Raw genomic sequence first — 26,150 nt, forward strand, 5'->3', positions numbered from 1 at the left:
CTGCCGTCACACCTTTCTGTGGTCGGAGCTCTTTCCTGGCAGCAGCAGTTACTCAGCAGGTACTGATGTGTGTGTGTGTGTGTTTTCAGTTTACCATATTACACAGAAAACCATTTTTTATAAACTGCACTAAAGCAGAAATTAATCAATAACGGTTTAATTCCTCAGCAAAATAAATGTAGGTGAATTCGTCCTGAGCATGAAAGAAGCAGAACATTTATTATCAGTGTGAAGTATTTATCAAACGCTGGGAAATAAAATTTTCCACCATCTGACAGCGGCTCAGTTCTCGGACGTATCCATCACCTTGACCCTCGGGCTCCTGCGCCTCTGGTTGGTGCGGCCGTGCAGGACGAGGGGATCTGCAGCCTCCAGTGGTCACCGGGAGACGACTGGCTGGCCAGCGGCTCCACAGACGGCCTCCTCCATATATGGGACCGTGACATTGCAGGACCCACAAGGACAAAGCAGCCGGTGACGACAATGAAACAGCCCAGTGCTGTTAAGGTCAGTGGACTAGAAACTGGGACATGAGAATAAGAAACTGCTTGTGTGACTTTTCTGTTTACTTGTGTTTTCAGTCTGGGAAATCTCCGAGTTTTTAAATTCTGCCATTTTAGATATTATGCTACTCGTGTTTGTTTAAACCTTAAGTTTTTTGGATTGGTTTGGTTTTAAATCGTTTTTTGATGCTATAAAATCGAGCTGAGCCGTCATGATTGACATCTGAGACTGACTCAGGATTGTGCAGGCTCCAAGTTGCGTCACCAATACAAGATGGCAGCGCCCATATTTAGAATATTTTGGCTTCATTATTGTACAACTGGAGGAAGTGGCGACTTGTCGTCCGTCTTTATTTACAGTCATGTGCCATCTTGTGGAGCCTGATCCTGGTTGTTGAAACACTGTTATTTAATCCTGCAACTATTCACTGTGTCTGTGTGATTAGGCGATGGGATGGTGTCCATGGCAAGAGAAGATCATCGCTACAGGTGGAGGATGGAAAGACGGAGAGCTGAGAATCTGGGACACACAATCGGGGACTTGTGTGAATTCTGCCAACACCAACTCGCAGGTGCTTAAATTATCACAGAAGTACTTTACCGTGTGCAGATGTTGGATGGACAAGTCCTAATGTGTCCAGTTGCAGATCTGTTCTCTACGATGGGCTGAAAAGAAGAAGTGTCTGGTCACAGGCCACGGCCTTCCTCATCACCAAGTCACCTGCTGGAGCTGGGGGTCCGCGTCCCTCAACCCGGTCTGTCAGCTCACAGGTTAGAGAACCTGAAATATGATCAACTAGAAGTAGAGCTCACACCTCCACCAAGGCCCAACAGTCACTGCACCAAATCACATTTCTTCATCAGAATCCATGAATTATTCTCCGGGAGATCTGTGAGAATATTGAAATCGAAACAGATAAATCAAAAGTCAAGAACACAGAACAGAATCGTGACACATTAGGGGGAAACCATGTATTTCACCATTAACCTTAAATCTTGCTGTTATTGTTTTATTTAGGTCATTCTCGTCGAGTTCTGCACTTGGCCTCAAACCCCGACAGTACTCAGATTTTCTCTGCTGCAGCCGACCAGTGCTTCCACGTCTGGGACATTTAATCATCAACATCACAACTTTCTTGGTAATAACACTGTCTGGAGCCTGCACATTTCCTGTGCCACTGCTCTGAAGTAACCACATTGCAGAGCCTGTTTACTTCAAAGTCAAATGTGTTGTCACACTAAGATAAGACGTTGGCTCCTTCAGGGTGAATTCGTACAAATCATTGTGGATGTTTTTTATGTAGCAATTTACTTTAAAATGTCGAGAGAGCATGAAACAATAACAACAGGACATATAAATAAAAGGACATATAACACCATCGTGTTAAAGTTTGTATTATATCTGACAATTCTGTTGACTTGTGTACTTACATTATCCAAAATGCTTCCAACAATGTTCAAACCCAGAGAAATCCACAATCGTATTCATTTTGGTCGCCTTTCAATGACATCACATCAGTTTTAACGCCACACAGATTTCACTGCTAGCCAATTAGCAAGTGTGCGTTTATTTCCTTCCTTTCCTTTTCTTTAGTAGTGGCTGTGGCTGAGGGGAAGAGCAGTCGTCCTCCAGCCAAAAGGTTGACGCTTCAAATCCCAGCCCAATTGGAAGTTGCTTTGGATAGCTACATGTAACGGATAATGATTATTTTATTGCCATTTGCTGTGTAACGTGAATAAAACACATGATCTCATCTGTGAACATGATTTTCAGGTAGATTTCCTGCTTCACGACATCAAGGTCTTTTTGGTTCGTTCGTTATTGTTTTGATTGAGAGACCCCTAGAGGCCGAAGTTACTTATTGTACCTTACAGAAGTAGTAGCAAAACACAATTGTATTATACAGACAAATAAAGTACATCTAGACAATCATATAAAAATGTGGTTGAAGTTTTAAAGATTTTTCTTATGTGAATGTATTGTGTCTGTGTCTGAACTGGCACTGCTTGATTTTTTCTGGCAGATAATCAGAGTGCAAGTTTTGGGGAATTTGATTTTAGGACTTATTTAGCCGTCACATAGCTCCCACACTTATGTTTCACATCGATAAAATGAAAGCGAAGCAAAAGTCTGCGTGTTGAAAGATGTTTCATTTAGAACTTGTCATGTCAGAATTGAGAGAACACTTTGTGCCTGTTGTGGTGAAGACTTCCTTTGAAGACCCTGAGTGATATGCCTTGTGACTGAGTAGAGGACATTGTGCAACATGTGAGGTTTTGACTTTGTCACCTCAGGCATCCGTTTCTCAGACGGCACCAAACCACTCTTCATCAACACACAGACACACACACAGACGCTGTGCAATGCAAACTTCCAGAAAACAAATCAAATTTTTAAAAAAGAATTGTGAATTTAGAAACTGAAACGAGGTTAATTCCTGCAAACGGCACTGCCTCTCAGGACTTGTGACCCCAACTATCCCCGTGGGTGTTTGAAGAATAAAACTGAAAACGTACCTATATGTGCACATGTCGCCTGTGGGGCTGCAACTGATGCTGTCGCTCATCTGTCATAATCACCTCAGGGATCATGTCAGGATGTAGAAAACCAGAAGACTGATGATACAGTCATTTAACTGCATGGTTTTTGTATTATATTTTATGGATATTTTGTCTATCTTGTGTAACAATGATGGCTAACACATATGATAAAATGATAACACGAATATATATTAAAATAATTAAATTAGTATCTTCTTCTTCTTGTTCTTCTTCTTCTTCTTCTTCTTCTTCTTCTTCTTCTTCTTCTTCTTCTTGAGAGAGAGAGAGAGAGAGAGAGAGAGAGAGTAACTCATCATCATATATTCACAACACTGAGCACGAGTTCAAGGACAAACTGGCAAAACAAGATCTCCTGAAATAGGATGCGCCCCTGGATATCACTTACATGTTTTCTTTGCAATAAGGTCACCTTTAAAACCCAAGATGGCAGATGTACCTTCTTTGAGGACATGTCATGCATTTTCTCACGCTGTGGATTGTTCCAGCAACTCATTGTCGGATTGATATGTGACAAAGTGCGCTCGAATTAATAATATCCAGGCTGCTATATAGCACTTGAATCAAGGAGGGGCTACAGAACGCTATTTTTAGCAGCTCCTACAAAAGCTGGACGCCTTTGTCCCATTGTTCAGTTTGAGTTGCATCATTCAGCCTGTTCAGGAACTTGCTTTGCCAAAGTACACAGTCTGTTGTTTCACCATCAGAAAGTCTGGAGATGTATTTATAGCTCTTGTTGGCCCTTAAATAAACACATAAGAGCTGAACCATTGTAAGGTAATGACCAGGAAATGGAGTATTTTCTGGAATGCAGGGAGCCAGCAGGTGAGCCACGCCCCCCTGATCCACCTCTTGCATCACCTCACACGGTTGAGAGCTGATTTAATAAAACTTCCAGAGCAGCAGGAGTTTGAGGCAGACGAGAGGGGACAGAGGATGAGAATTTGGCCTAAAGACAATCTCCATACTCAGAATTATAAGATTTGGGAAATACTGCTGGAAAAAAAAGATCTGATGTTTGCCTGCGAGATGCAGATTCTGCTGCGACTGGCTGTTCTGGGTAAACAAACATGCTTTGACTTATAGTTCATTTCAAGTCAGAATGATTTAGAGAGATCATGCACAAGCGCAGCAGCTGACATGAGATGTGATTTATTTCCGATTTTTTTTTTTTATTTCATTGGGTAGAACTCATTTTTATTTAATAATCTTAGAATTAGAATATATCACAGCCCCCCCCCCCTGACAGACTAGTGCTGTTTTCTGAAGATCTTTATTACATGATAAGAAAAAAACCATACCACCTGCAGTATAGTATTACGAGAGTCTTTATCCTGTACCCTGGCTGTTGTATAATTGTATGACTAAGACAGAATAAGATGCACTTATGGTCAAACGTGTTGATGGGACCCCATCTGTCCAACATATGAGCTGGTCCCTGAGTTTGAAAGAGAAACAAGACTTTTTGTGAATCTTTGCTGCCACATTTTATGTCTTAGTATTGTTTTGCAGCTATATTTTGAGATGATTTTACATCTCATTACATCTTTTTAGTCATCCTGCATGTTTTTGTGGTTATTAGCAGCCGTTTTTATCAGTTTGATGTAATTTTGTGTTTCTTTAGGGTCGTTGTGTGTTTTGTATTTCTGTATTTTGTATTTCTGTATTTTGTATGAAAGAAAAAACTCAAATTAAACAAATACTGGATTTAGTTGGAGGACATTCCAGTATTAAAATACAGTCATCCATCCATGCCCAGTGATGGAATCAGGTCAGAAACACAGCTGTTAATAGCTCAACCATTCTTCCTTTCTGTTTTGTCCCCCTGACTCAGTGGTGTGCCTTGTCGTAGCGGTGGCTCAGATTCCCTCACATCACTTCCTGTTCCAGAGACCCATGTCCTGGTCCAAAGCGCGGGAGTTTTGTCAGCGGTACTATGTGGACCTGGCCGTGCTAAACACAGAGGAGCAATACTTTTCTGTCCTCAATGCCACTCTTGGAAGCAAAGTCAGCTTCTGGCTCGGTCTGCGGCGTCAGAGCAGCCTCAGCAACTGGACCTGGGTGAACGGGGAAGAGCTGAAGTACACACACTGGTACAGGAGGAATCACAGAAGCCTCTGTGCCAGTTTGGAGTCCATGTTGGATAAAGACGAGAAGCTGCTGGCTCGCTTCTGTGACGAGCCGCACATGTTTGTCTGTCAGGGTGAGTAATGCTTCATCGTAGTTGTTTACAAGTTATAAACTGGTAAATATGATAATTTTTGTGGATTTTCGTCATTGTTCCAGGTGGAGCTTTGTTTTCATTGCTTGTGCATGTTCATATCTCACATGGAAATCATAGAGATACACACATTACACATGTGGATACATAATGCACATAGGATGCAAACGAAGGCCGAACCAAGACAAGACGGTCTGGTCTACAGGGGATTCCCGTCACCACCTTGTCACGATGAGAAAGTTTTAATGCGTACGGCTGATTTGAAGCCTGCTACTTAAGCATCGGATGTCTCGTTGCTTGCCGACTCCATTAACCCCTTGAAAAACAGTTAATCGTTTGTCCGCTGCGTTTGGAAGAGCCTTGGAAATAGTACAGTCTAGTCGCACCACTGTGATGCAGTTGGTCTTCAGATGCAGCCTCCGAAGGACGCAGCCCCTGAATTGAGACACGGCTACTGTCACACTGTCATGAATTGCAGGGACACAACCGAGCCATTGCTGATGTTACATGTGTATGTGTTTCCCCCCCTACCTGCAAAGAGCCAAGCATAGAATTCCAACCATTTCATTTATATGATACTAGACTTTAAAGCAGCCATACCCAAACCCTAATCAGTTATATTTGTGATGTATAACAGCAACAATCTTGGCACCTAAGGGGAAGGAAACTTCTGCACAAGACACTCAAGCTCACGTGAGCTGGACTACAAGTGTGAAACCGACCTGACTGGCTTGTTTATTCTCGTTCACAGGTCCACTTGCTCCACAGACGGCAGTGAAGGCAGCATCAGTGGGCAACGGTCAGTTGAATCTTAGCTGGAACATCTCTGCCTTTATGCAGATGACACCACACAGTTACAACGTGACCACGTGTACCAGCACATGTGACACGGTCCTATACTCTTACACCGATGGCTCTGCCTTCATGAGCGTCAACATCTCCAACCTGACTCCAGCCCCGGAGACCTTCATCCACGTCGCTGCTTTCGTTGTTCGGCCTGACGCTGTGACTGGTGGTGAAAGGATCCTTCAAAGTGATCCTACAACTTTACACTTCAAAACGGGTAGGAAGGACTTCGTGTAAACTACATATTTGTCTGTTGTTGTGGACTTTAGGAAGATTTGTTTCATCACAATGACTGGTCAACACTGACAACATTTTAAAAACTGCTGCTTGTTAACTCTTATATCTCTGTGTCATATATAGACATTCTCTTCTCCTTAGCAGATTCTACTAAGCAGCACAACGTGATCCCTGTCATTTTGAAGCTGCTCAAGATCGTGTCCCTGGTTCCTCCACTGTGGATTCTTTATCGTATCATCAAAAAAGGCAAGTCTCCTCTGTTGTGTAAGAAAATGAATATCCAATACTTTTCATAACAAACCAGCCTGTTAAACATGCATCCCTCCTGTCTTTTCTTCTTCTCCAGGTTTTGAGTTGGATCATGACGTCTCAGAGGAGTTGAGATCAATGGAGGGTGTAATTATTGATCTGATCCCTGAGAAACCACAGGAACTGGCTGAAAAGGGGTAAACATCCATCCACTAAGGGAATGACAACATGAAGAATCCAGAAAAAGTTGAATATATAACTGAAAGGAAGAGATGAGCTTTCCAACCTGGAAAAACAGGACCAATGTTTGGAAGTTCTTGAGAACCTGACCAGTCACCACGTAAGTGAAGATTAAAATGATCCGTGTTGTAGATCATTGTGGAGGTTGCTCAGTAGAGCACCTCACGCTGCTGTCTGCTCACCGCCGCCTGCTCCCAGTGCATCGCCATGATCTCCTCCACCATTTGAGTCAGTGCAGCCACTGACTGGAGCTGCTGCGGAGCTGTCACTCAATTGGATGTGTCGGGCGCCATGTTGGGCCCCGTGTTGGGCGCCACTGTGGCACTCACTAATCATCAGCAGAGAGACGAGAGGCGAAAGTGCCGACCTGTCGTAAACAAATATGAACAAGAGCAGCGCATCAAAGCACAAACTGCAGCAAACACGTTTATTTCTACATTTGAAGAGTTCCACCGGCCGTACGTCACAATCCTGTGACAATGACGTAATTGAACTACAGTTGTACACACAGTATGTGGAGGAAGAGTCGTGCCTGTATTTTTTGTGGTATTTTAGTGTCATACTTACTGGAATCTTCTCATCTTCTCATCTCTTTCACAAACACTGAAAGATTATACCTGCAATTTATTGTTTCGTTGATTCTGAGATCATATCAAACCATCGCTAATCAAAGCTAATCTGTTTGCATGAATAATCGAGGGTGGACACATTGATGTTTGCAGTGTCGACAAAGCTTTACTTAAACCTGTGAAACAAGGTGGGATATATGAAGCCCTCTTTCTTTAGAGAGTAAGTTATTGTTTACATTAGCACTGTGAGTTCAACACAGCTGCTTGGCAAAATGTTCTCTGAATTATTTTTTATTACTGCACTGATTTGAACTTCAGCCGTTTTTTAATTTAATTTGTATCAAATAAAACCTCAGAGCGTTTGGTTTATTTCAAAAGGCTTAATGTCAATAAATGTGAAATCTTCTTCATTGGCCAGAAGTTACATAACATAAAGTCACGTCATATAAAGCCTCTTGTGTTCAAAATCAATGCTGAAAGGGAAACGTCACCATCACGTAGATGTGGTAACAAATTCTAAAAGACTGTATCAAAAAGACACACGTTTTTCAAATAGTATTAGCCAATACTTGTGTTTGTTTTTAGATTTTTTTACATGTATTTTTTATATTAGTGCGTGCTGCCTACATCCAATGAGGTTTTGGGACCAAGGCCAAAGCTCATTGGAAAACAAATGACGTTTACAAAGCTGTGATTAAAAATGAAAAAGATCTCAACTCAGCTAACACTGATGAGTCAAGAAATTAAATAGATTTTAGGTTTTTCAGAGAAAGTATTCCATGCACAAATATTGACGTTCTCACACCTTCACCTTTAGGTTTGTTTGGTTTTACATCCGTGGTGTATTTGGGATATTTTAAAGCAGGAATGTACTGTACCAGAGTTATATTCACTGTCTAAGACCTACACATACACTAAAAAGCTGTTTCCCCAGTCATACCTGACAATGTGTAGGTATGGTGTAACCAGAAAGCAATTTGTTAGTGTCTGTGGTGGCAAACTGTGTCAGTAGGAATTAACTAATGCAGTAAGATTGATGACTTGATTGATGTGTTGTGTTCATTTGAAGATTATTGAAGAACATGATGTGTATTTTCTTTCTGACACAGAGTTAGTGAAAGTATTACCACTCTCTTACCTGTACAATAAAGGTGAAGCTGATCCAGTATAAAGACTATAGGAACCATGCCTAATGCTCACTGATTAGTTTTTCATATTTGGTTGCTATCCCACAGTTTATTAGCTGTTAGTGTTATGTGCCTGTTTTACATTTACATTTTTGTACTGATGAAAAAAACAATTTATTCAAGGTAACAATGAATTAAAATAAACCTTTCTAAGAGTTTCATTTTTTGTGCATTTGTCCCACCCGCCTTGTGTCACGTTCACTTCCCTCCAGCAGTCTAGGTTTCCTCTGAATCGTGATTAAAGCCACTCATAAGGGAAATGAAGCTGAGAAGGTCGACACCAGCCTCCACGTTTAGCGGCTGCGTTCTGGGCCCACCCTCACTGACACGTCTGCACCCTGATCATGACCTGCATCACTTATAGTCTCCACCCGACCAGATGAGCGGTAAATTATAACAGCGGTTACCACAGACTTCTGCACAGAAATGGTTCACATCAGTTCTTATGTCAAGATTGCGTCCAATATGCTGACTCATGAGTTTCCATGGTCAGACCACATCCTTTGACTTCAAGACATAAAGACGAGTGTGAGCACTGAGGGGGGCTTCAGTGCATCTCACCATCACATCAAAGAGAGAGAAAAGAAGACATGTCCTGCCTGGGGGCTTTCACCGGTCTCCTCTCCTGCATGGTCCTCCTCATTGTCCACTCAAGTGAGTACAACATTTCTGATTTAAATATTTCAGTTACTACTTTTTCAAATGTATCATCTGAATTTTGGTTTTAGGTGATGGCTCTGAGATTATCAGTGGGACAGAAGTGACGCCCCACTCGCTGCCGTACATGGCTCTGCTTCAGACAACCGGACCAGTCTGTGGAGGGATACTGATCGATAAATCATGGGTCCTGACTGCTGCCCACTGTAAAGAGTGCGTTACCATAATTACAACATTTCAGAACATGCGCTAACAATACTGGACGCACATGATCACTGTAATACGATCAATCTAATGAGGCATATACTCTTCCACTGTATATATTCTGTTTACATATTAGTTCATTTGTGTTTCCTTGCACTTATAAGTATCACATGTTTACTTATCATCACTTCAGTGGTGTCTATTTCTGACTGTCCTCTTTGCTGCCGTCCTTGTTGAGGGACTAAGAAAGGATTATCTTATCTTATCTTATCTAAAAACACTTTAAATATCAGCTTGCAGAGCAGTTATGTGAATTGTAATCAAACACAATACTGTGTTTTTGCTCTTGCAGAATTAAGACCGTGTTGCTGGGGGTGCACTCCATCAAGGCCAATGAAGATAAGTCCAGGCAGGTCAGAAAGGTTAAGAAGCGTTTTCCACATCCCTGCTATGATTCAGCTGAAAATGTCAATGACCTCATGTTGCTCAAGGTAAAATAACATTACAGCATCAATGTTAATGAATAAATGGAACAATCAACCAATATATGTGAAGATAGTCAGCATTAATACATTTTGTTCTTTTTTTATTTCAGCTTGGCAAATCTGTGAAGGAAACCAAGACAGTGAAGTGTCTTAAGTTGGGTGATGCCATCAAAGATCCGGCAGCTGGGACCAGCTGCATGGTGGCAGGATGGGGCCGAACAAACAACAGTGTTAAGAAAATGTCCGACGTCTTGATGTCCGTCAATGTGACTGTGGTCGACAGAGTGAAGTGCAACTCTGCTGAATATTACAACTGCAAACCCGTGATCACCAGCGGCATGATATGTGCCGGTTCAGACGGGAAGAGGATTGCTGACAGTTGTCAGGTAAGTAACAGTGAATGTTTGTTTGCAGGGATTTAACTGCCGTCCCTCCTGTCAGTGTCTGGACTGCCTGTCAGTGATTGTGGTTTTCTCTGTAGGGGGATTCAGGAGGCCCACTGATGTGCAGCGGAGGGCTGGTTGGAGTCACTTCTTTCGGAACCAAGTGTGGCCTGATTAAAAAGCCAGGAGTGTACTCGTATCTCACAGAGAAACAACTCAAATGGATCAAAAAGACAATGAAGAAGTCTGACATTTAATGAGCACCCGCTGTGAAGGATTTTGTATTTGTGACCATGTTAATCAATTCTATGTGAGGTGATACGAGGGAGATTTCTGCTTCTGCTGCAATAAAACAGGCCAAGTTGATTTTATTTTGAAATCTAAACTGGAGAGACACGTGTTTATCATGAAAGCAAATCGCCAAAGGGACATTATTGAGTCCTTCAACCAGACTGATGTCAACCAGACAGACTCACCACTTCCTGCATCAAGAGCCTAAATTGAAACTGAGGCTTCAGGCCAAGTCTTGTTGAAAACAAGTGTTGCAATAAAGATAAATTCTGGGCCATGAAGTATTATCTAATCATCACTGATCCATGTTCTTATACTGTGTTAAAACCCCACACCAACATTTCTGTCGTCATAGAGGCAGAGGCCGAAATAAAGAGGGCACATGGTCTGTCTGTCTTTCTCTCTCAGCTTTTCTGTTTTCTCTGGTTTCAGGGTCCTAAGATCAGTGTTCAAACAAAAAGAGATCATTTTTTATGTTGTGTTTTCTTTCTCTTACTCTTCTTCAGGTTATCTGTAGTTCAGATGGTTCCCACAAACCTTCTCAAACGTATAATTCAATTCAACAACTTGTAAAGAACATTCCAGCCCTAGTTTGCTCACATTCACGGTTTGGTTTGAACTTGGGGGAACGTGGGGCCCTGGTTATGACGCATTATTGATCTGAGGTGGAGATTGGGGGCCCTCCCCCCCAAATTTTTCTTTAATTATCATATTTACTTTTTGCAAATGTCAAGAGAACTCAGCCGTTTTTTAAAAAATTGCCATGCCCCTCCTTTCTGAATAAAGGTTTAAAGTTATATTCACATTTACAAACACCAACAAGGACTATATTATCCAGGTGTTGTTTTAAATAAGATGAAGGTCTCTTGGATGTGAGTCATGACAAGAGAGTGAGAATCACATGAGGCGAGAAGAAGAGGAGGAAGCCCATGGTGCTGGAGATGGGGGGTGAAGCAGTGTGCAGCTCAGTCAAACACAGCGTCTGCTCCAACATTCGATGAGTCTCAGCTCTGATGCCTGGTAAACAAAACACTGTAGTGACGACAGAGACGGAGTCGACGTTTCATCGAGTCCAACCTTTGTTTTGAGACCTTACCGTGTTGGGACCACTGTCTGCAGACGTGCAGGTATTCAGTCCAATTAAATTAAATCAGGCTGCACCAAATTGTACACACTGATAGATATCAGTCGGTTGTAAATATGCCAGATTCTTTTTCTTTCTCAAGATCCATTAATTATTATTTGCGAAACTAATGCAGTAAGATTGATGACTTGATTGATGTGTTCTGTTCATTTGAAGATTATTGAAGAACATGATGTGTATTTTCTTTCTGACACAGAGTTAGTGAAAGTATTACCACTCTCTTACCTGTACAATAAAGGTGAAGCTGATCCAGTATAAAGACTATAGGAACCATGCCTAATGCTCACTGATTAGTTTTTCATATTTGGTTGCTATCCCACAGTTTATTAGCTGTTAGTGTTATGTGCCTGTTTTACATTTACATTTTTGTACTGATTAAAAAAACTACATCACTTATAGTCTCCACCCGACCAGATGAGCTGTAAATTATAACAGCGGTTACCACAGACTTCTGCACAGAGATGGTTCACATCAGATCTCATGTCAAGATTGCATCCAATATGCTGACTCGTGATTTTCCATGGTCAGACCACATCCTTTGACTTCAGGACATAAAGACGAGTGTGAGCACTGAGGGGGGCTTCAGTGCATCTCACCATCACATCAAAGAGAGAGAAAAGAAGAGATGTCCTGCCTGGGGACTTTCACCGGTCTCCTCTCCTGCATGGTCCTCCAAATCATTTTACATGTTGTGTTTTCTTTCTCTTACTCTTCTTCAGGTCATCTGTAGTTTATGAAAAATGAAATTATCATATTTACTTTTTGCAAATGTCAAGAGAACTCAGCCATTTTCTAAAATTGCCGTTCCTCTCCTTCTGAATAAAGTTGTAAAGTTATATTCACATTTACAAACACCAACAAGGACTATATTATCCAGGTGATGTTTTAAATAAGATGAAGGTCTCTTGGAGGTGAGTCATGACAAGAGAGTGAGAATCACATGAGGCGAGAAGAAGAGGAGGAAGCCCATGGTGCTGGATATGGGGGCAGAAGTGTGCAGCTCAGTCAAACACAGTTTTAGATTTTTTTACATGTATTTTTTATATCAGTGCGTGCTGCCTACATCCAATGAGGTTTTGGGACCAAGGCCAAAGCTCATTGGAAAACAAATGACGTTTACAAAGCTGTTATTGAAAATGAAACAGATCTCAACTCAGCTAACACTGATGAGTGAAGAAATTAAATCGATTTTATGTTTTTCAGAGAAAGTATTCCATGCACAAATATTGTCGTTCTCACACCTTCACCTTTAGGTTTGTTTGGTTTTATATCCGTGGTGTATTTGGGATATTTTAAAGTAGAAATGTACTGAACCAGAGTTATATTCACTGTCTAAGACCTACACATACACTAAAAAGCTGTTTCCCCAGTCATACCTGACAATGTGTAGGTATGGTGTAATCAGAAAGCAATTTGTTAGTGTCTGTGGTGGCAAACTGTGTCAGTAGGAATTAACTAATGCAGTAAGATTGATGACTTGATTGATGTGTTCTGTTCATTTGAAGATTATTGAAGAACATGATGTGTATTTTCTTTCTGACACAGAGTTAGTGAAAGTATTACCACTCTCTTACCTGTACAATAAAGGTGAAGCTGATCCAGTATAAAGACTATAGGAACCATGCCTAATGCTCACTGATTAGTTTTTCATATTTGGTTGCTATCCCACAGTTTATTAGCTGTTAGTGTTATGTGCCTGTTTTATAATTACATTTTTGTACTGATTGAAAAAAACTGCATCACTTATAGTCTCCACCCGACCAGATGAGCTGTAAATTATAACAGCGGTTACCACAGACTTCTGCACAGAGATGGTGCACATCAGATCTTATGTCAAGATTGCGTCCAATATGCTGACTCGTGAGTTCCCATAGTCCGACCACAGCCTTTGACTTCAGGACATAAAGACGAGTGTGAGCACTGAGGGGGACTTCAGTGCATCTCACCATCACATTAAAGAGAGAGAAAAGAAGACATGTCCTGCCTGGGGGCTTTCACCGGTCTCCTCTCCTGCATGGTCCTCCTCATTGTCCACTCAAGTGAGTACAACATTTCTGATTCAAATATTTCAGTTACTACTTTTTTTTTTAAATGTATCATCAAATTTTTGGTTTTAGGTGATGGCTCTGAGATTATCAATGGGAAAGAAGTGACGCCCCACTCGCTGCCGTACATGGCTCTGCTTCAGACAACCACACAATACTGTGGAGGGATACTGATCGATGAATCATGGGTCCTGACTGCTGCCCACTGTAAAGAGTGCGTTATCATAATTACAACATTTCAGAACATGCGCCAACAATAATCTTCATTTTTAATGGACAGTGTAAAAGACATTATGTACTGGTTAAAATCTAAGACATTTTATGTGGTTATAGAAAATGCAGCATTATGTTTCTCTCGGATTTATTTTCTGATGCAAATGTGTTGGATAAAATAACATGTTAACATGATCTGAATGCATAAACTAATTATGACTTTATCACAGTTACTTTATCATACTGGACGCACATGATCACTGTAATACGATCAATCTAATGAGGCATATACTCTCCCACTGTATATATTCTGTTTACATATTAGTTCATTTGTGTTTCCTTGCACTTATAAGTATCTTATGTTTACTTATCATCACTTCACTGGTGTCTATTTCTGACTGTCCTCTTTGCTGCCGTCCTTGTTGAGGGACTAAGAAAGGATTATCTTATCTTATCTTATCTAAAAACACTTTAAATATCAGCATGCAGAGCAGTTATGTGAATTGTAATCAAACACAATACTGTGTTTTTGCTCTTGCAGTGTTAAGACCGTGTTGCTGGGGGTGCACTCCATCAAGGCAAATGAAGAGAATTCCAGGCAGGTCATAAAGGTTCTGGAGCATTTTCCACATCCCGGCTATGATTCAGATACAAGGGTCAATGACCTCATGTTGCTCAAGGTAAAATAACATTACAGCATCAATGTTAATGAATAAATGGAACAATCAGCCAATATATGTGAAGATAGTCAACATCAATACATTTTGTTCTTTTCTTAATTCAGCTTGACAAACCTGTGAAGGAAACAAAGACGGTGAAGTGTCTTAAGTTGGATGATGCCATCAAAGATCCGGCAGCTGGGACCAGCTGCATGGTGGCAGGATGGGGCCAAACAAACAAGGATGTTGAGAAAATGTCCGACGTCTTGATGTCCGTCACTGTGACTGTGGTCGACAGAGAGAAGTGCAATTCTGCTGAATATTACAACGGTACACCCGTCATCACCAGTGGCATGATATGTGCCGGTTCAGACGGGACAAATGAAGCTGACACCTGTGGGGTAAGTAACGGTGAATGTTTGTTTGCAGGGATTTAACTGCCGTCCCTCCTGTCAGTGTCTGGACTGCCTGTCAGTGATTGTGGTTTTCTCTGTAGGGGGATTCAGGAGGCCCACTGATGTGCAGCGGAGGGCTGGTTGGAGTCACTTCTTTCGGAGATGATTGTGGCCGGATTGACAAGCCAGGAGTGTACTCGTATTTCACAGAAAAAAAACTCAGCTGGATCAAAGAGACAATGAAGAAGTCTAACATTTAATGAGCACCCGCTTTGAAGGATTTTGTATTTGCGACCATGTTAATCAATTCTATGTGAGGTGATACGAGGGAGATTTCTGAAATCTAAACTGGAGAGACACGTGTTTATCATGAAAGCAAATCGCCAAAGGGACATTATTGAGTCCTTCAACCAGACTGATGTCAACCAGACAGACTCACCACTTCCTGCATCAAGAGCCTAAATTGAAACTGAGGCTTCAGCTCAAGTCTTTTTGAAAACAAGTGTTGCACTAAAGATAAATTCTGGGCCATGAAGTATTATCTAATCATCACTGATCCATGTTCTGATACTGTGTTAAAACCCCACACCAACATTTCTGTCGTCATAGAGGCAGAGGCCGAAATAAAGAGGGCACATGGTCTGTCTGTCTTTCTCTCTCAGCTTTTCTTTCTCTCAGCTGACTCTTTTACGTTTTGTTCTCCCTCCCAGCGCCGTGTTTTCTCTGGTTTCAGGGTCCTAAGATCAGTGTTCAAATAAAAACAAATCATTTTATATGTTGTGTTTTCTTTCTCTTACTCTTCTTCAGGTCATCTGTAGTTCACAAAAAATGAAATTATCATATTAAATTTTTGCAAATGTCAAGAGAACTCAGCCATTTTCAAAAATTGCCGTTCCTCTCCTTCTGAATAAAGGTGTAAAGTTATATTCACATTTACAAACACCAACAAGGACTAGAGCAGTGTGCAGCTCAGTCAAACAGAGTTTTAGATATTTTTACAGGTATTTTTTATATTAGTGCGTGCTGCCTACATCCAATGAGGTTTTGGGACCAAGGCCAAAGCTCATTGGAAAACAAATGACGTTTACAAAGCTGTTATTAAAAATGAAAAAGATCTCAACTCAGCTAACACTGATGAGTCAAGAAATTAAATGTGGCGACGCCGGCGAGCTAGTTCTGGCAGGCAACTCGAGCTGCGCTGCGCCAATCAGGTGACATACATCATCAGGTGGTCTATTTAACCAGAGAGGAATTTCCCATCATCCCCTTTGCTCACACTGCTGCAGCAGTATGGCTACCAGTTACTTCAGCGTCTCAGCGGTTGACCAAGTGACCGTTGTTCCTCCGTGGGTCGTTTGTCTCTCTCAATGCGAGTGAGTCCTCCGATGAAGAAATTCGCTTTATTCCCGAAATTTGGGCTCGGTCCTTCGAGATTCACTACGTGTGAATCGGACGTCCAGCGTCTGCGCCGTGGCTCCCGCGGGCCTCTCGGCGTGCACCACATCCTGGAGGAGCTGCGCGCCCGCAGCGTTTAATTCATCGGTTCTGAGCCACGAAGAGGTTTTCAACTACTTCTCGACTAAGGGGAGGCTCCGCGAGGCCGAACAAACGCTGGTGGCAGCTTCGCAGATGGCTTCCTCCCGGGGCCTCGCTGCTCCACCAACTTCTCCCTCACCTCGGGATGTTGTCCCTCGAAGGCAGAGGAAGCAACCGCTGGGCTTCCATCCTGTCCCCCCTGTTGAATGAAATCTGCACTGCACGTTATGACTGAAACAATTCAGTCTCGAATAATACGCCATCTTCCCTGCACGTGATGTAAACAACACCTGCGAGCCGGGTCGTGTTTCAGTACTTCCTGGTACGTCACTCCAACAGGATTATGGGAGCTGTAGTCCCAGCTCCAGCCATGGGTTTGATTCTCCTGTCTCCTATGGCAACAATTCCTGATTCCCATAGGAATCCAATTCTAGCAGGTAATCTGTTTTGTTATTCTGGAAATATTCATTTATATGAATATAATATCTATATGTGGGTAGAGTGGTCGTCCTCCAACCAGAGGTTGGGGGTTCAATCCTCAGTCTTCCCATCTGCATGCCAAAGTGTCCTTGGGCAAGATACTGAACCCCTCAAATGGCCCCTCATAGATGGTGAATGCACTAATTGTAAATCGCTTTGGATAAAAGAGTCTGCCAAATGACATGTAATGTAATGTAATATGTATACGCAGATATACATATAAGAAAATCTTCATATATGACAGGCCATGATGCCCGCTACGGAATCCATAGTGGATTTCAGGTATTTTTCGTACTTACTAAAATCAAGGATCCTATTTTGAAAGCTAGCCGCGGCCTAGTTCAACGTCACCTCGGAACTTTAGAACCAAGTTTACCTGCACACAGTGAGAGCCTCAACACTTACTCGGCTATCATTTCTTAAAATGCCCTTTTAAGTACTCGGGTCGGTAAAAGTTTAGTTGTTCATGTAGAGTCATTCGCTCTGCACAGAAGTAAGGCAAATGGCCACACCACGGTGATCAATGTCAATGTCAATTTTATTTATATAGCACATTTAAAACAACTTGGTTGACCAAAGTGCTTTACAGGAGTAATGGTACAACAAAAGGACAGTAAAAAGGTAATACATTATAGTGCAAGTAATACAAATAAAATACAATTATTAATATAAAATAAATAAAACAAAATAAAAGATATATGATAAGATAAATAAAATTAGCTGCGATGAAAGCTTGGGAGAACAGGTGTGTTTTTAGTAGTGATTTGAAGTTTGTTAAAGACGGGGCAGATCTGATGTGAAGTGGTAGGTTGTTCCACAGGTTTGGGGCGGCTACTGAGAAGGCGCGATCACCTCTGGTTACTAGCCTTGTCTGAGGTTTGTCAAGGAGCAGTTGCGTGGCTGATCTCAGTTCCCTAACTGGAGTGTGCATAAAGAGAAGTTCCGATAAGTAAGACGGTGCCAGTCCGTTAAGAGATTTAAAAGTTAAAAGTAAGATTTTAAAAACGATCCTGTGACAAACAGGAAGCCAGTGTAAGAGGCGCAACATGGGTGTAATATGGTCTCTCTTTTTTGTCCTAGTCAGCAGGCGGGCAGCAGCATTTTGGACTAGCTGCAAGCGTTTAATGCAGTGGTTCTTAACCTTATTGGAGGTACTGAACCCTGCAAGCTTCATCAGTGCATTCACCGAAACCTTCGTAATTGGAAAAATAAAATATGATTTCTTCAAAACATAGGTATATATTTTATTAGTGTTTCACCAATGGTGTGTGGTTTGCCTTGCTTTGCGATCAGGTACGCAACTTCGTACGATGCTGTGAGGATCGGTTTGTCGATGGGTACAAAGCTGAGAACAGGCAGAGTAGCCTTTTCATCGAATCTGGCTCTCTTCACCTTGAATTCAGCGAGCGTTGTGTTCTTGTATTTCCCATCTCCATGCAGCTTTAGTTTTGCTGGTGCTAGACTAGAATTGCTCCACTTGGCATTGCAAATCATGCATTGAGGACGCTGACTCCCATCACGTTCCTTTATACACGTGAATCCATATTGTACGTATTCGTCCAACCACTTTCTTTTTTTGCTCGACATAGTTAGTATGAAGGGATTGAAAGATTAAAAGAAAATCACAAATGGCGTACAGTCACAACAGCCACAAGTCGACTACTGAGCGCACCAAGTTCCTGATCACGCAATGTGGCGTGATCAGCTGCAGCCAATGATGGCCAAGCGGAGCGTGACGTCACGAATAATACGAGTGGGCTGAATTTATCTAACACGGCGAAGAAAAATTGTGTATTGCCAATTTTTTTGACGGCCGACAAAAACGGCCCGACATTGCTAGTGCGAACCGGGCTATACTGTGTGTGTCTTGACCCCTGCCGAACCCCGGAGAGTGACTCAACGAACCCCTGGGGTTCGATCGAACCCAGCTTAAGAACCACTGGTTTAATGGATGATTTGTCTAAGCCTACATACAGGGAATTACAATAATCCAGACGGGAGGTTATGAATGCGTGGATAATTCTCTCTAGGTTTTTTTGTGGGAGGTAAGCCTTTACCTTGGCTATCTGTCGCAGTTGAAAAAAGCTACCTCTGACTACTGAGGAGATTTGTTTTTCAAAATTAAAAGCCCTGTCAAAAAGAACACCAAGACTCTTTACAGTGGAGTGAGTATAAGAAGCCAAAGGCCCAAGATAGACCATATCTTGCAGTTCTGGTTGTCCAAATATGATAACCTCAGTTTTATTGTTGTTTAATTTGAGGAAGTTTGAGTCCATCCATGATTTTACGTCATTTAAGCAATCAAAGAGGGGCTGCAGTGATGTCTTAGTTTTTTGGTTCAGGGGCAAGTATATTTGAATGTCGTCTGCAAAGCAGTGAAAGTAGACATTATATTTTTCAAAAATTGAGGCTAGGGGCAGCATATATAGAGAGAAAAGGACAGGGCCTAGAACGGATCCTTGAGGTACCCCACATGTAAGTGGGGCCTTCCTAGAGGAGTAGTCACCCAGGTGGACAGAGAAACTCCTATCTGTTAAGTAAGACTCAAACCACCTGAGTGCTGTACCTTTAATCCCTACAAAGTTTTCCAGGCGTGACATTAGGATTGCATAGTCGACCGTGTCGAAAGCGGCCGTCAGGTCTAGGAGCACTAGGACAGCAGAATCTCCTGAATGGCGCACACATACCAGTCTCACTAGGTAGTATGTTCTCCTGCAAGGCAATGGGCCGCTGGTCATCCTCTGCATACCAACGCTACGTCAGATTCCATAAGGAGGACATTCTGCATGCCCAAAAGATCATGAGTTCCTGCCCCCTTGAGCCTGAATAATGTGTATATCTGTTCCGATGTAAAATACTATTCATTGCAAATCTGGTGGTTGCTGGGTTTAGAGCATTCGATCCGCTGGTTATTCACTGTTACATTCACAAGGTAGTACATTCCCCTCTAACCTTATGCAGTGTCACTAAGTAGTATATTCTCCCGCAGGCCAATGTGCCTACGGAGAATGGCCACGCCGCGGCGGTGAATGGCGCACAACAGTCTCACTAGGTAGTATATTCTCCCGCAGGCCAATGCGCCTACGGAGAATGGCCAAACTGCATCACAAATGTCTCCACCCGACCTGATGAGCGGTAAATGATAACAGCGGTTACCACAGACTTCTGCACAGAGATGGTTCACATCAGATCTCATGTCAAGATTGCGTCCAATATGCTGACTCATGAGTTTCCATGGTCAGACCACATCCTTTGACTTCAGGACATAAAGACGAGTGTGAGCACTGAGGGGGGCTTCAGTGCATCTCACCATCACATCAAAGAGAGAGATAAGAAGACATGTCCTGCCTGGGGGCTTTCACCGGTCTCCTCTCCTGCATGGTCCTCCTCATTGTCCACTCAAGTGAGTAGAATATTTCTGATTTAAATATTTCAGCTACTACTTTTTTTATTTTTTTAATGTATCATCTGAATTTTGGTTTTAGGTGATGGCTCTGAGATTATCGATGGGACAGAAGTGAAGCCCCACTCGCTGCCGTACATGGCTCTGCTTCTGAGAACCAGACCAGCATGTGGAGGGATACTGATCGATGAATCATGGGTCCTGACTGCTGCCCACTGTAAAAAGTGCGTTACCATAATTACAACAATTCAGAACATGCGCCAAACAATAATCTTCATTTTTAATTGACAGTGTAAAAGACATTATGTACTGATTAAAATCTAAGAAATTTTATGTGGTTATAGAAAATGCAGCATTATGTTTCTCTCGGATTTATTTGCAATGACATGTTAACATGATCTGAATGCATAAACTAATTATGACTTAATCACAGTTACTTTATCATACTGGACGCACATGATCACTGTAATACGATCAATCTAATGAGGCATATACTCTCCCACTGTATATATTCTGTTTACATTCTAGTTCATTTGTGTTTTCTCTCACTTATAAGTATCGCATGTTTGCTGATTATCACTTCACTGGTGGTTATCTTATCTTATCTTATCTAAAAAGACTTTAAATATCAGCGTGCAGAACAGTTATGTGAATTGTAATCAAACAAAATACTGTGTTTTTGCTCTTGCAGAATTAAGACCGTGTTGCTGGGGGTGCACTCCATCAAGGCCAAAAAAGACAAGTCCAGGCCGGTCATAAAGGTTAAGAAGCGTTTTCCACATCCCCAGTATGTTTCAACTACAGAGGGCAATGACCTCATGTTGCTCAAGGTAAAATAACATTACAGCATCAATGTTAATGAATAAATGGAACAATCAACCAATGTATGTGAAGATAGTCAGCATCAATACATTTTGTTCTTTTCTTAATTCAGCTTGACAAATCTGTGAAGGAAACCAAGACGGTGAAGTGTCTTAAGTTGGATGATGCCATCAAAGATCCGGCAGCAGGGACCAGCTGCATGGTGGCAGGATGGGGACAAACAAACAACGGGAAAATGTCCGACGTCTTGATGTCCGTCAATGTGACTGTGGTCGACAGAGTGAAGTGCAACTCTCCTGAATATTACAACAGACATCCCGTGATCACCAGCGGCATGATATGTGCCGGTTCAGACGGGACAAATGAAGCTGACACCTGTGGGGTAAGTAACGGTGAATGTTTGTTTGCAGGGATTTAACTGCCGTCCCTCCTGTCAGTGTCTGGACTGCCTGTCAGTGATTGTGGTTTTCTCTGTAGGGGGATTCAGGAGGCCCACTGATGTGCAGCGGAGGGCTGGTTGGAGTCACTTCTTTCGGAACCAAGTGTGGCCGGATTGACAAGCCAGGAGTGTACTCGTATCTCACAGAGGAACAACTCAGCTGGATCAAAAAGACAATGAAGAAGTCTAACATTTAATGAGCACCCGCTGTGAAGGATTTTGTGTTTGCGACCATGTTAATCAATTCTATGTGAGGTGATACGAGGGAGATTTCTGCTTCTGCTGCAATAAAACAGGCCAAGGTGATTTTATTTTGAAATCTAAACTGGAGAGACACGTGTTTATCATGAAAGCAAATTGCCAAAGGGACATTATTGAGTCCTTCAACCAGACTGATGCCAACCAGACAGATTCACCACTTCCTGCATCAAGAGCCTAAATTGAAACTGAGGCTTCAGCTCAAGTCTTGTGGAAAACAAGTGTTGTAATAAAGATAAATTCTGGGCCATGAAGTATTATCTAATCATCACTGATCCATGTTCTTATACTGTGTTAAAACCCCACACCAACATTTCTGTCGTCATAGAGGCAGAGGCTGAAATAAAGAGGGCACATGGTCTGTCTGTCTTTCTCTCTCAGCTTTTCTTTCTCTCAGCTGACTCTTTTACGTTTTGTTCTCCCTCCCAGCGCCGTGTTTTCTCTGGTTTCAGGGTCCTAAGATCAGTGTTCAAATAAAAACAAATCATTTTATATGTTGTGTTTTCTTTCTCTTACTCTTCTTCAGGTCATCTGTCATTTACAAAAAATGAAATTATCATATTTACTTTTTGCAAATGTCAAGAGAACTCAGCCATTTTCTAAAATTGCCGTTCCTCTCCTTCTGAATAAAGGTGTTAAGTTACATTCACATTTACAAACATCCAGGTGATGTTTTAAATAAAATGAAGGTCTCTTGGAGGTGAGTCATGACAAGAGAGTGAGAATCACATGAGGCGAGAAGAAGAGGAAGTCCATGGTGCTGGAGATGGGAGGGGGGGTGTTTGCAGCAGTGTGCAGCTCAGTCAAACACAGTTTTAGATTTTTTTACATGTACTTTTTATATCAGTGCGTGCTGCCTACATCCAATGAGGTTTTGGGACCAAGGCCAAAGCTCATTGGAAAACAAATGACGTTTACAACGCAGTGATTCAAAATGAAAAAGATCTCAACTCAGCTAACATTGATGAGTCAAGAAATGAAATAGATGTCATGTTTTTCAGAGAAAGTATTCCATGCACAAATATTGCCGTTCTCACACCTTCACCTTTAGTTTTGTTTGGTTTTATATCCGTGGTGTATTTGGGATATTTTAAAGTAGAAATGTACTGTACCAGAGTTATATTCACTGTCTAAGACCTACACATACACTAAAAAGCTGTTTCCCCAGTCATACCTGACAATGTGTAGGTATGGTGTAATCAGAAAGCAATTTGTTAGTGTCTGTGGTGGCAAACTGTCAGTAGGAATTAACTAATGCAGTAAGATTGATGACTTGATTGATGTGTTCTGTTCATTTGAAGATTATTGAAGAACATGATGTGTATTTTCTTTCTGACACAGAGTTAGTGAAAGTATTACCACTCTCTTACCTGTACAATAAAGGTGAAGCTGATCCAGTATAAAGACTATAGGAACCATGCCTAATGCTCACTGATTAGTTTTTCATATTTGGTTGCTATCCCACAGTTTATTAGCTGTTAGTGTTATGTGCCTGTTTTATAATTACATTTTTGTACTGATTGAAAAAAACTGCATCACTTATAGTCTCCACCCGACCAGATGAGCTGTAAATTATAACAGCGGTTACCACAGACTTCTGCACAGAGATGGTGCACATCAGTTCTCATGTCAAGATTGCGTCCAATACGCTGACTCATGAGTTTCCAAGGTCAGACCACATCCTTTGACTTCAAGACATAAAGACGAGTGTGAGCACTGAGGGGGGCTTCAGTGCATCTCACCATCACATCAAAGAGAGAGATAAGAAGACATGTCCTGCCTGGGGGCTTTCACCGGTCTCCTCTCCTGCATGGTCCTCCTCATTGTCTACTCAAGTGAGTACAACATTTCTGATTTAAATATTTCAGCTACTACTTTTTTTATTTTTTTAATGTATCATCTGAATTTTGGTTTTAGGTGATGGCTCTGAGATTATCGATGGGACAGAAGTGAAGCCCCACTCGCTGCCGTACATGGCTCTGCTTCTGAGAACCAGACCAGCATGTGGAGGGATACTGATCCATAAATCATGGGTCCTGACTGCTGCCCACTGTAAAGAGTGCGTTACCATAATTACAACATTTCAGAACATGCGCCAACAATAATCTTCGGATTTATTTGCCGATGCAAATGTGTTGGATAAAATAACAAGTTAACAAGATCTGAATGCATAAACTAATTATGACTTAATCAGTTACTTTATCATACTGGACGCACATGATCACTGTAATACGATCAATCTAATGAGGGATATACTCTCCAACTGTATATATTCTGTTCACATACTAGTTCATTTGTGTTTCCTTGCACTTATAAGTATCGCATGTTTACTTATCATCACTTCACTGGTGTGTATTTCTGACTGTCCTCTTTGCTGCCGTCCTTGTTGAGGGACTAAGAAAGGATTATCTTATCTTATCTTATCTAAAAACACTTTAAATATCAGCGTGCAGAGCAGTTATGTGAATTGTAATCAAACACAATACAGTTTTTTTGCTCTTGCAGAATTGCGACCGTGTTGCTGGGGGTGCACTCCATCAAGGCAAATGAAGACAAGTCCAGGCAGGTCAGAAAGGTTAAGAAGCGTTTTCCACATCCCCAGTATGTTTCAGCTACAAAGGGCAATGACCTCATGTTGCTCAAGGTAAAATAACATTACAGCATCAATGTTAATGAATAAATGGAACAATCAGCCAATATATGTGAAGATAGTCAGCATTAATAGATTTTGTTCTTTTCTCATTTCAGCTTGACAAACCTGTGAAGGGAACAAAGACGGTGAAGTATCTTAAATTGGATGATGCCATCAAAGATCCGGTAGCAGGGACCAGCTGCATGGTGGCAGGATGGGGCCAAACAAACAACGGGGAAATGTCCGACGTCTTGATGTCCGGCAATGTGACTGTGGTCGATAGAGAGAAGTGCAACTCTGCTAAATATTACAACAGCAAACCCGTGATCACCAGCAGCATGATATGTGCCGGTTCAGACAAGAAAAATGTAGCTGACGTCTTTCATGTAAGTAACGGGGAATGTTTGTTGGCAGGGATTTAACTGCCGTCCCTCCTGTCAGTGTCTGAACTGCCTGTCAGTGATTGTGGTTTTCTCTGTAGGGGGATTCAGGAGGCCCACTGATGTGCAGCGGAGGGCTGGTTGGAGTCACTTCTTTCGGATCTATGTTTGGCCGGATTAAAAAACCAGGAGTGTTTTCGTATCTCACAGAGGAACAACTCAGCTGGATCAAAGAGACAATGAAGAAGTCTGACATTTAATGAGCACCTGCTGTGAAGGATTTTGTATTTGTGACCATGTTAATCAATTCTATGTGAGGTGATACGAGGGAGATTTCTGCTTCTGCTGCAATAAAACAGGCCAAGGTGATTTTATTTTGAAATCTAAACTGGAGAGACACGTGTTTATCATGAAAGCAAATCACCAAAGGGACATTATTGAGTCCTTCAACCAGACTGATGCCAACCAGACAGATTCACCACTTCCTAAATCTTTTTTTTTTCCATAGTGCAGTGTTGGTTGTCATAGATTCAGTGAGTGAGTATTCTCAGCTAAAGCTTCATAATTTGAGTCTTTTTGAAACTACTTCTCAGTAGGTGGACCTTTTTATTTCATGTTTGTGCATGAAAGCATCGTTGAGTCTGTTAAAAAAGGCAGAAGTTACTGAATTGTTATGTATGTTGTATTACCTTGTGTCCCTAAGATGCACTTTTTGTTTTTTAATTAAAATGCAGCTAATTGAGTGTAAAAGGGAATATTTCCCTCTCTAGCATCGCCACCTGCTGGTCGTTTTGGTTTATCATTAAACTTGTTTTATTGTGTTGGCATACTGTGATATTCTGTACTATCTCATGTTCAAACTGCACCATCTTTTCATTAAATACATTTGAGAAGTTGAAAACTTTCCTCGATTTGGGTCGCGGCTTGTCATTAAGGGGTGATGGTGGGTCCCGAAGCCAGGGCAGTTGAGAACCACTGATCTAATCATCACTGATCCATGTTCTTATACTGTTAAAACCCCACACCAACATTTCTGTCGTCATAGAGACAGAGGCCGAAATAAAGAGGGCACATGGTCTGTCTGTCTTTCTCAACTTTTCTTTCTCTCAGCTG

At 41.7% G+C, this 26,150-nt stretch overlaps 5 protein-coding genes across 8 annotated transcripts in view; all 5 read left to right on the forward strand.

Moving 5' to 3' along the window:
* Positions 1 to 6,816, forward strand: part of LOC124852390 — a 15,333-nt gene extending 8,517 nt beyond the window's left edge. The window contains exons 8-15 of the mRNA XM_047341284.1: positions 1 to 59; positions 279 to 507; positions 950 to 1,075; positions 1,151 to 1,274; positions 4,897 to 5,265; positions 6,035 to 6,346; positions 6,490 to 6,630; positions 6,713 to 6,816. The exon at positions 1 to 59 is cut by the window's left edge and continues 36 nt beyond it. Coding sequence (XP_047197240.1) covers positions 1 to 59; positions 279 to 507; positions 950 to 1,075; positions 1,151 to 1,274; positions 4,897 to 5,265; positions 6,035 to 6,346; positions 6,490 to 6,630; positions 6,713 to 6,816 — 1,464 coding nt within the window. The remainder of the gene's footprint in view (positions 60 to 278; positions 508 to 949; positions 1,076 to 1,150; positions 1,275 to 4,896; positions 5,266 to 6,034; positions 6,347 to 6,489; positions 6,631 to 6,712) is intronic.
* Positions 6,817 to 8,886: 2,070 nt separating this feature from the next.
* LOC124851060 (granzyme A-like) overlaps positions 8,887 to 26,150 on the forward strand; it is a 23,941-nt gene continuing 6,677 nt past the window's right edge. The window contains exons 1-5 of one of the 2 annotated variants that reach the window (XM_047341354.1): positions 8,905 to 9,265; positions 9,340 to 9,481; positions 9,825 to 9,963; positions 10,068 to 10,343; positions 10,439 to 11,959. In XM_047341354.1, coding sequence (XP_047197310.1) covers positions 9,202 to 9,265; positions 9,340 to 9,481; positions 9,825 to 9,963; positions 10,068 to 10,343; positions 10,439 to 10,597 — 780 coding nt within the window. In that variant the 5' untranslated portion in view covers positions 8,905 to 9,201 and the 3' untranslated portion in view covers positions 10,598 to 11,959. Of the gene's footprint in view, positions 9,266 to 9,339; positions 9,482 to 9,824; positions 9,964 to 10,067; positions 10,344 to 10,438; positions 11,960 to 26,150 lie in introns of those variants that run through there. The other variant, XM_047341355.1, reaches the window with a different exon arrangement.
* On the forward strand, positions 13,655 to 22,517 carry LOC124852413 (granzyme K-like). Of its 2 annotated transcripts, XR_007032958.1 has the most exons (6): positions 13,655 to 13,814; positions 13,893 to 14,034; positions 14,575 to 14,713; positions 14,818 to 15,093; positions 15,189 to 15,405; positions 22,023 to 22,517. XR_007032958.1 is itself a non-coding variant. In XM_047341353.1 (5 exons), the coding sequence occupies exons 1-5, from the start codon at positions 13,751 to 13,753 to the stop codon at positions 15,345 to 15,347; spliced, it is 780 nt and encodes a 259-aa protein (XP_047197309.1). In that variant the 5' UTR covers positions 13,655 to 13,750; the 3' UTR covers positions 15,348 to 15,860. The 2 variants fall into 2 exon arrangements, 1 of the variants encoding a protein (XP_047197309.1); XM_047341353.1 differs by lacking the exon at positions 22,023 to 22,517 and having other exon boundaries at positions 15,189 to 15,860.
* Positions 16,345 to 22,517, forward strand: LOC124852415 (granzyme A-like). Of its 2 annotated transcripts, none has more exons than XM_047341357.1 (6): positions 16,345 to 17,060; positions 20,346 to 20,506; positions 20,589 to 20,730; positions 21,198 to 21,336; positions 21,441 to 21,710; positions 21,806 to 22,517. In XM_047341357.1, exons 2-6 carry the CDS (start codon positions 20,443 to 20,445, stop codon positions 21,962 to 21,964), a joined length of 774 nt encoding a protein of 257 aa, XP_047197313.1. In that variant the 5' UTR covers positions 16,345 to 17,060; positions 20,346 to 20,442; the 3' UTR covers positions 21,965 to 22,517. The 2 variants fall into 2 exon arrangements, with proteins under 2 accessions (XP_047197313.1, XP_047197314.1); XM_047341358.1 differs by having other exon boundaries at positions 20,366 to 20,506.
* On the forward strand, positions 23,606 to 25,765 carry LOC124852414 (granzyme A-like). The gene is made up of 5 exons (XM_047341356.1): positions 23,606 to 23,860; positions 23,943 to 24,084; positions 24,531 to 24,669; positions 24,774 to 25,043; positions 25,139 to 25,765. Exons 1-5 carry the CDS (start codon positions 23,797 to 23,799, stop codon positions 25,295 to 25,297), a joined length of 774 nt encoding a protein of 257 aa, XP_047197312.1. The 5' UTR covers positions 23,606 to 23,796; the 3' UTR covers positions 25,298 to 25,765.

Source organism: Hippoglossus stenolepis, chromosome 9, assembly GCF_022539355.2.
Source record: "Hippoglossus stenolepis isolate QCI-W04-F060 chromosome 9, HSTE1.2, whole genome shotgun sequence".
In the NCBI taxonomy this organism is placed as follows: Eukaryota; Metazoa; Chordata; class Actinopteri; order Pleuronectiformes; family Pleuronectidae; genus Hippoglossus; species Hippoglossus stenolepis.